The sequence below is a fragment of the Berghia stephanieae genome, unplaced genomic scaffold (assembly GCF_034508935.2).
Source record: "Berghia stephanieae isolate SIO BIC M18660-M18661 unplaced genomic scaffold, UCSD_Bste_1.3 scaffold2464, whole genome shotgun sequence".
In the NCBI taxonomy this organism is placed as follows: Eukaryota; Metazoa; Mollusca; class Gastropoda; order Nudibranchia; family Aeolidiidae; genus Berghia; species Berghia stephanieae.
In genome coordinates, this window is record NW_027623583.1 from 1 (window position 1) to 9,713 (window position 9,713).

The 9,713-nt window shown below is 43.2% G+C and overlaps 1 protein-coding gene across 1 annotated transcript; it reads right to left on the minus strand.

Annotated features, from left to right (window-relative positions):
* Positions 1–288: 288 nt before the first annotated feature.
* Positions 289–987, minus strand: LOC144961442 (O-antigen export system ATP-binding protein RfbB-like). The gene is made up of 2 exons (XM_078894623.1): positions 621–987; positions 289–419 (listed from the first exon to the last, which is right to left on the minus strand). The coding sequence occupies exons 1-2, from the start codon at positions 985–987 to the stop codon at positions 289–291; spliced, it is 498 nt and encodes a 165-aa protein (XP_078750749.1).
* Positions 988–9,713: the final 8,726 nt, after the last annotated feature.

Sequence of the window (9,713 nt, forward strand, 5' to 3'; positions counted from 1 at the left end):
TGCGATTGATTTCAGAAGAAGGTCATTTCCTACATCCGTCCTTCCAGGATTTCCAGAAACTAATGCGGAGCAAGATGCGCCTCTAAGAGTCTTGTTGGTTCATAACTTTATTCCCGGGTGTTCCATGATGCTAAATAGGTCCCTGGTTCGCTGTGTCGTTCCTTTGCCATCTGATGTAGCGATGCATGATTGGTGGGTTGCGCAAGTGGCCGCTGGAGTGGGGGATGTTCATTACTTGCCAGAGGCTACTTTTGGGTACAGACAGCATGGTGGGAATGTTGTTGGTGCTCAGAGTGTGCTGAAACTATTGGCGAAACCCAGGGACGTCCTGCGTACTTTGCGAGCCGGAATGGGAAATCTACAGCAAGGTTTTTTGCAAGCAGCAGATTTATTGAAGCGTGTTGATGGGAGAGCAGAGCCTGTATGTGGTCAATTTGGTGAAAGCTTATGTTGGGCTTCACAAGAGGCTCTGTGGTCTAGACTCTTGATTCGTTATCGATTAGGTGTTCATGCGCAAGGATGGCTGCGACACATATTATTTTTAATGCGTTTGTTGCTACTTAAAAATGCTAGACAAGACCTTTCTTCCCTACATTTGAGATAGGAATCATCAGGTTCACCTTCGGCTATGATGGCACCGTCTTCTATGAGAATAGCTCGATTACAATTCGCCTTTATTGTGTAGGGATTGTGAGAAACCAGCACGATGGTTCGGTTTGATTGGATCTTTTTTTTCATAGCTTCAGAGGACTTGTGTCTAAATTTTAGGTCGCCGACACCCAGAACCTCGTCTATTAAGATGATTTCTGGATCAGAGAAATACGCCACCGAAAATCCCAGTCGGGCTCTCATCCCGGAAGAATAGGTATATATAGGCTCGCTAATCTCATCTCCTAACTCGCTAAACTCTATGATGTTGCCTATCTGTGATTCTATATAGTGTCGTGACGCTCCTAACATCATGCCGCCCAAGATGATATTTTCCATCCCGGACAGACTTTTCTATAAAGCCAGCCTGAAGTGTTAGCAAAGATGCTTTTCCTCTGTGGGTGACCACTCCAGAGTCTGGTTCAACTATACTGCCAGGACCCTGAGCAAGGAGCTTTTCCCCGCCCCATTTCTGCCTAGAATGCCAAGGCATTCTCCTTGTCGAACTTCGAGGGAAATATCTTTTAGAACGCACTTTGATTTACCGTCGGATCGAAAGATTCGCTTTCGTTTGTAGCAGACGGACACTCTATCTAAAGTGATGACGTTGCTCATGAAGTGAGAACCTTAGGGTAAACTTTGTCGTTGCGTCGGAGGATAACAAGGCCCATGATTATCAGTGCCAGGGAAATTACCACGACATAGATTAGAGAATGATCTTCTGGCAGACGCTTTTCAAGAAGAACAATTCGTGCATCGCGTATTAAGATGGCTATTGGATTAAGCATCAAAATTGCGCGCACACCTCCTCCATATCATCTAGACTAAAAAATACGCCAGAGAGAAACATTAAAGCTAGAATCGCGTTGTCTATGATTAGCTTAAGCTCGTGAAAAAAAGGCGTTAGGGCAGCTGCTGTCAGGCTGCACCCTAGAACTAATAGCAGTTGAGCAAACAAGATGGATAATATGTTCAACCATGCCGGGTCTGGGGTAACTCCGTAGGCCGTTAAAAAAAGCACTAGAACAAGGCAGGAAATCAATAGTTTTCGTGGTGTTTGTTATTACCACGGTTAGAGGGAAGATCCACTTTGGAAGATAAACCTGATTAGTACCCCCCGGTTTGCGTTAATTATGCCGGAACTTAGATACAATTGTGCTGGAAAACCATTTCCAAAGAATCAGACCGATTAGGAGGAAAGCGAGAAAGTTCTCTTGTCCTCTTCTAAGACCAAGCTCAAATACAACATAAAAATGCTCCCATGTATAGGATGGGTTCGAGGATCCACCATGCAAAGCCGATAAAAGAGCGGGATGCCTCGGTTTTGAGGTCTGCATAGGCACGGTAGAAGGCTATATGTAAGTAACGCACGAAGTATATAGAGACCGGTTACGTGGTGTAGCGCGGGAGTATATTCTGAGGAGGCAGGTGGGGTCAAAAGCCTGAGTTCAGACGCTGTCCGAACAGGCCAACTTACTACTCTGCCCCTCAGGGAAATGGTATTAAAACGGGAATGCGATTCTGCTACTTAGAATCTGTTTAAGGAGCCCGAGGCTACAGTAGTCCATAGCGATTCTTCGGAACCGTTCGTTAGTAGAGATTGTATCTATTAAGTCCTTAGGAAGCTCCTTACCTTGTTGTTTGTGCATTTTTCTAAATGATTCTACGACAAGGTTATTCTCGTAGTATGCCTCTGCGATATTTGTCGGCATAATCTTGGACTCTTCAACAGTCCCTATTGGGTCCACTGGGTGTTGTGGAATTTTCATCCCAACGAGTGGTATCTCAAGCAGTTCAGGACATTTTCTTTTAAGAAGTTCATATGCAAAGTCGAATAACCCTTCATGAAATTTGTGTTTCCCATAAATCAAAGCAGCTTTGTTGACAATTGGGTGGCTGATAACAGGCAGGGTTTTGGTATACGCCATTCTCCCCGCATACCATCTATTCATACCGAAATTTTTGCCCAGTTGTGTCTTTTGTAATTATCTTGTCCAGATATGACTACTTTTTTCTGAAAAGCTTTGCTTGTCCGGAAATTATTTGAGTTCCAATCCCCCTGAGAAATCTTTGCGCAGCTTGGTAGTCTTCTATCGAGCGTGGAATGAAAAGTTGACCGGGCTTCTCAGGTGGAGGGGTGTGGTCATAGTCTAGGTCTAAAGCAGAGCAAATTAGTTTTGCTGCCTTAACGTCTGGGTGAGAGTTGGGCCCAAAGATTCTAATCTTTAGTGGAATTTTACTAAGGCGTACTTTGTCATAAATTAGGGCTAGGGAAAACGTGAGTCTAGTCCCCCGGATAGTAGTAGTTCTATCTCCGAAAAAGATCCTTTTGTCAGTAATTTGTCATTAGCTCGGTCGATTAACATCAAACAGAGCGCCATAAAATTGAGTGGGTGGTTTAAATAAAGGTTTTCCCAAGAGGTATCAAGTTGTTTGAATTGACGGTCTTCAAAGGTAGGTATGAAGTTTCTAAAAGTTAATTTAGTTGTACTAGGTAGGCGTTTGATTTGCCTAATAAGAGTAGACTGAGGGTACTCTCTTGTAGACCACTCGTTGTCAATAGAGTCAACAATAAAGTCGATATCAAGGTTGTTTTAGTATTTTAGACGACGTGAGTTCTTTTAAGGCATTGTAGATTAGTTTTATTTCATTGGAAACTAACGTTAGCTCTTCAGATTGATATAGAACATTCGTTGGAATGTCATCAGTGGAGAGAATATTTCTCCGTTCCCGTCTTTGTCTATTCCAATACTTAAAAAGTCGCCTTGAATATCATCAGATGTTGGGTCTTGCCTTAGTTTTGTGAATATGACTTTTGAGTTTTAATACCCCGTTGTTTATGTCAATGGCCAAGCCGATAGTAAAGTAGGCTCTTCGTTCAGAGTGACACTCTCATTTTGCGGTATCTCTGAGTCTTGAGAATAAAGCCATAGAGAGTTACTTTGGGGTTGTGAAGTACTCAACCTTGTCAGAGGGGTATGTAGTGGCAGCTTTAAGGTCAAGAAAATCATGATCAATCTTTTCGAGAGAGTTTTTGTCTTTAAAAATAGATAAAAGAAAGCTCATGGTAATTCTCTGTAGTGGCGTCGGGTGTTTATTTTGAATTTATTGGATTTTATAGGTAGGCATGAGGTCATGGCAAACGTGGTGTCTAACGCTTTTCCCAGGAGTTGGTTAAGCTTAGTTGCGCGGATGTCATAGAATGTTTTTGAGAACAAGGTCTTGTAGATTATTGACCACTCTCAGGCGTTCATTTTCGTTATTGAGATAGTAATCGACAAGGGTGTGGGAGTTCTTCCTCTGAAGAAAGGATGGTAGTAAGCCTTCAAACGTTTCTGCTGCTCCCCGTTTCCGTTGGTGAGTACGAGAGCCCCGGAGGCGATCGCATCGTATACGCGGCTATTTACAGCTCCGTAAGGTTTCGTAGCAGAGTTTGCGTCATCCAGTATGATTTTGGACTGGCGATAGATTGTTGGCAGTTCACGGTAGTTTATAAAACCTCGCCAAAATGGTTTGAAGGCCTCACTTTATCCCATTACTGCCAAATATATCGAATCGGATATTTTGAAGACGGGCAGGATTGATTAGGTTTTCCAGTTCACGGTCTTGGAACCAATAGCTCCCAGTGAAGCAGAGGTCTCGCTCAAAAGGATCGGAATGAGGTGGGACGTAGAAACGATCTGTATTGGTAGCAATCTGAAACAGATGAACTGGTTTCATAAGTTTCTCATCAAGATAACTAGCAGCACTGTTGCTACTTGCCAGTATCAAGTCATAGTGCTCTATGGCCGGAGCCTTTGCCCAACGATTGAACCAATTCCTTGCCCAGGCGATACATAAGGGCTTAGGGTGACGGGTCTTTATTTTTGTTGGGTTTAAAGTCCTCTAGCAGTGAAATAACCGCTAGACAGTGCTGATTGAGATAATACCACCACCTTTGTGTTTCCTCAGGTAGAGGATCTGGTAACCGAGTTTTTCGGTGAGGGTCGCGAGTTCTAATGCCGTAAAGTAGTCACCGTAAGATGTCTCGGGACCGGCATCGGTCACTGCCAGAGCTATCGTTGCTTGGGTTTGCTTGTTGGCCTTAGAGTATAGTGCTGCAGTTGAGCGATCAGATTTCCGAAAGCCTGTCCTTGGTAACAGATAGCTCTTGTAAAAGTCGCTCTTGTATAGATATCAGATTTGTCCTAACGTTTAACCTATCCTCACACACTTATACACGAACAAATGACTGATTCAAATCTCTTCATGCAGTTAGAAGGTTTAATGAAATCGCCGAAGAAGGAGAAGCCTCTCGTAATAGAAAACAAGCTAAAGAGGTAGCGCATAACGAAAAGAGTTTATCAGCGAAGCCTCAATTGAGTGTCGTTGTTGTGGCTTACCGCGAACGAGTTGAGGAATTAGAAAAGTGTTGCGGGGCTCTACACTTCCTGCTTGAACAGGATACGACGGAGCTAGTTATTGTGGATAATGGTCTTGATGAAGAGGGAAGAGAGTATCTTTTGGAGTGTGCAGATACTTATCTTAAACCGGCAACAAATTTGGGTGCTGTGGGGACGGAATCTGGGTGCGCATTACAGTAAGGGTAAGGCGCTGCTTTTTGTGGATGCTGACGGTATTTGGAAGAATGTAGTGCTGAGGTAGTTGATAAATTTCTAAGTTCCAATCTTGTGGCAATGAGGGGGCGTGTCAGGTCGTCAAGACCAAAAAATGATCCTCCTCACTATGATTTAGCGATGAGCAATTTCCAAGTTTGATCGATTGCTGAGGGGGTCTCGATATGGAACCGAGAGTTGTTTGTTCAGGCGGGGGCTTTAATGAAGATCTTAAGGGCAATGAGGGGATTGTTCTTGGCTACCGCCTAGTGAATTTTTTGGGGCCTCTCCAAACCAGTTTGCGTATTCGCCTGATATGAGACTGAGGCATGATTTTTCGGAGGGGAGAGGTTTAAGGGGATTTCAAAGACGCGCTATTATTTTTGTCAGTTCTTGTTTCTGAATACTGTGTATGAGAATTTTGGATTTGTTTGTTAGGAAAGGCCTCGAGGGTCGCCGCGGACCGGACTACGTTTCAACTCGTTTAGTTACTTTTCTAAGAAAATTGAGAATGCACATTGATAGGCGGTTGCTGGCATATCGTTTCGAGAAATTTCTACGTCACAACAGATAGGCTCTTCCCTGGTGTATGGAGATGAGATAGGTCATGAATTAAGATCCTCAGTTGAGGCCCCTATGTTTAGGTCCCGGGTTCGAGACTAAGGATCGTGCAAGACGAAATATTATTAGTTATCGACCATGTATCGTATGTTGACATCATAATCTGTGAACCCGACATACCTCTCATTTTCCATCCATAAAACCACATCGAGGTCGCCGTCTCTATAGTTTTCTAGGTACAAAGGGGCGGACGTTATCATTCTCTGAGGTTTGTGTAACAGGAATCACGTCCCAGCTAATTCCATGGTCACTCGTTATTCGTTTTTCTATTTCGAAACACCATTTATTTTTCTTGAGACATAAATGATATTAGTTTTTTGGGATGACTGTAAGTCCACCGCTGTAATTAGGTTCTTTCTCCGTCTCTCCCTCAGGGGTTTGTGGGAACCAATACCAGATGCCGTTATTTCATTATCTACCCAAAGGCCATCAACCAATTTGGCATAATGGTATCGATGGTCTTCATCGCTTGGATACCTAGTGTACAGAATTACAGGTTGTTCATCTTCTCCCCGGCTATATCGAATATCCAGGCCTTTCCCAAACTTGGTTGTTGGTACATACACTTTGCTCGCATCGCTTGGATCAAAGGGTAAGTCGTCCAGTGTGGTGATTAATCCTCCGTCTGCTCGGTAGAAAGCCCCTGCTTCGTAGTATGCATAGTAAACTGAGTTAGCGGACTCATCTCTTGGGTGGCCGTCAGTAAATGTTAAATGAATTTTAGACTCACCATCTGAAAAATACTTAACGTAAGGTCTATTCCCGAATTCAAATGGGGTGTTCGTTATGAAGACACGAGATTTTGTCCAGTTTATCCCGCTGTTATCAGACACATCATATTGGGTTTATAGCCTGTCCATCGCCCAAAACTGAAGACCCATTGCTTTCGCTCTCGAGCCTGAATAGGTTTGCATATGTTACGGTTCTTTTTTGGGTATTTTTTAGTTCTTCTGCATCAATCACATTTAAAGGAATAACATCTGAAAAGCTTGAAATGTCACCTTTCTTTGTCGTTATATTTTGATAAATATTACCCTGACCGTGCATTGTGTACTGAGCTAATATCTGGCCCTCAAGTGTTTCTGTGAAAGCCGGGTTGTTGTGATCATCTTTTTGTAATCTATCGTAAAGTACTTTGTGCCTAATTTGACCTGTTTCCAAGTGAACCGATCCCGCTTCTACTGATCCATTGCTTTTTACCCAGCCAGTAACTACTTGAAGCCCATCGTCATTGTGGTAGTAGATTGCTCTGGGGTCGGAAAACCAGCACCATGCCCCATCTTCACTTAAAGTAAGGTGTTGGCCTTCAGAAGAGGTATCAGTATCTTGTGAAGTACAAGACATGAGAAAAGGTATTAGCAGAAGTTCTTTAAAGACTGGCTTCATGTGTAAAGGTATTTTGAATTATTTGTAGGGTACGAAAAGACTTAAATAACCTCTGATTTAAATACTGAAAGTTCAATAAAGATGCTGTTTCGATACTTTAGCTTAATTGGTTTAGGTTGGTCTTGATTTTATTTTTCGAATAGCGGCTTTAGTAAGTTAATGGAAATCTGCTTCCAGTTCTTTTTGTGTGGCTTGGTTAGTTCGCCCAAAGTGATAGATCCCAAGACGTAGAAACCAGTGGTGATTGACCGCTTTTCAAAGGAGCTTCTTCTCGTCTAAGTCGTGTGAAACACTGAAGGTGTCCGTTTTTGAGGTCGGCCAGGAGGTGGTTGGCGAACTGGCGCTCGTTTGGAACGTACTTGACCACTTCTGACCAGTGTTTGTCGTAGATAGTTTTGCTGGGTTGCCTTGTCAAACCGGTTGATAACGTACTCGAATTTTTTTTAGAAACTTCAGCTTGGTTTCAAATAGGTTGATTCCGAATTGTTGGTTATTTGTCTTGGTCGGTTCAGGCTTTAAGTGGATGAGCTGCTCTTTGATGACCGACATGCTATAGCGTTCGAAAAATCTTAGGTTGTACTCTAGATCTTGATGACGCCGAAATGTTTCATCAAAGCTATTGATGGCGATAACTGCATCGCGCTTATAAGTTGCTGTAATTGGTGTGAAGGTAGTGAGCGAGATAATCGAGTGAGAGCAATTCTTGGGTGAGGTTCCCTTCTTTGTACCGTTCCTCGCTGCGAGCGGCTCCGTTCCAACCAATGAAACCACAGTAGACCGCGCCGATAGTCGAGGGGTGTTCTTGAGCCTTTCGATAGATTTGGAGAGTCTGCCCGGCAGGTACAAGTCATCGTCGTCTAGGAAACAAATGTAATTTCCTGTGGATCTCATGAACCCCGTGTTTCGGGCTCCAGAGCCATTTCGGTTTCTTAGCTGACTAACATATACAAGGTTCGTTTCTTTATGTTTCTGAATGAGAGAAGACACTGCCTTTTCGGTTTCTACCTGATCCTGCGACCCTCTGGGATTGTCGTCGACAACGATGATTTCTTTATTTTTATAGTCCTGCTCGATAACGGAAAGAAGGACCTGTGTCAGATTTTCTGAGCGTTTATAGGTTGGGATAATGACCGACACACGTTCTCTATCAATTGGGTGATCGGACGTGCTTAGAACCGTAAATTTTCAGTAGGCTGCTGATTTTTGTTAGTGATTCATGGAGAGCGATTAGCTCATTTTCGGTAATCGGGTGTCAGTGATAGCTTGGATGCAATAACCGCTATTCGGTGCAGTGACGGTATGTCCACTTTCCAAGCTTTCAATTGATTGTGATGAGTCGTGGTAGGGACGTAAGCCATCCATGCTCGGAATAAAGACGAGAAGCTCGACGGTAGGGTATTCGAGTCACTAAAAGAACTTAGATATTTAACCTGTTCATGAGATGACAGAATCAGATTGAGGATGGGGCGATTCAATGGATACTCAAAAAGTCCGGTCTCCCACTTCATTTTTGTTGCGTGCACAGCTGGTTTCTGGAACTACGAATGGAGCTGCTGCTTACGTCGGGCATTACCATATTTGGGTAAGCGACGAAGCAGTCGTCGGTAGTTTTTTTAAAATTTTTACCAAGTGGAAGTAAGTCGAACGGGCCCCCAAAAGGGGTTTCTAATCAATAAGTCACAAAGATCGTACTTCGGTGGCTAGGCGAATGACCCCCTGTGTCAAATGTTTTTGTATAGAAACCTTTTGGGGTTTTGCGTTCTCGAGGGGTTTTCAGAGCCAATTGTTTGGGATCCCGAGGCTGAAGAATTTCAATCTTGGGTAGGACGCGTAAAAGAGTTTTAGCCGCTCATTGAAGTCGTGGACAAAATGACAAAAGTCCTCCGAATGAGAATTGACCGGTATCCTTTCGATTTTGAACCTTCATATTCGTAAACGTGTCATATATCCAAAGGCACCCGCAGATTCTATAAATCGTTGTTTCTTCTTCCCCCTAGCTTTTTGAAATCAGGAAGCGCGAAAATGTCCCCCCCGTTGTTTTGAATATTTTTATACTGACCAAGAAACGGTTGGGCGTAGCGTCTGATGCCTCAAAAAATTTGGGTCGATACCGAATGTTTTTAAATGGGAAGGGGTTTTTAAAAGGGTCCCCCAGAGAGGCAAGTTGACTAGGTAGATTTGATCAAAAGCATAGCGTTGGGAGTTCTCTTGGGTTTTAGGGCTTTTTTAAATAGGGTCCAGGAGATCGCGAGCGCGGAAACGGTATTCCCAATTTTAAAAGTGTTGATTGCTGAATTTCCTGAAAAGCTTTTTTTTAAGAGAATTTTTTGTTCAAGCAGATTTTTTCATTGGGTCTCGTTTCCGCTGATGGAGCCTTTTTGAGATTTTTTTGATGCCCCTCATTTTTTTTCGAGCGAATTAAAGTTTGCTCTGGATCTACTTGCTGCTGCTTTTTGATTGTGT

Coding starts and splice junctions, on each gene's coding strand:
- LOC144961442 (XM_078894623.1), bottom strand. CDS start 987: ATGGAAAATATCATCTTGGGCGGCATGATGTTAGGAGCGTCACGACAC. Junction 420..620: donor CGGTGCCATCATAGCCGAAG/GTGAACCTGATG, acceptor GACCACATACAG/GCTCTGCTCTCCCATCAACA.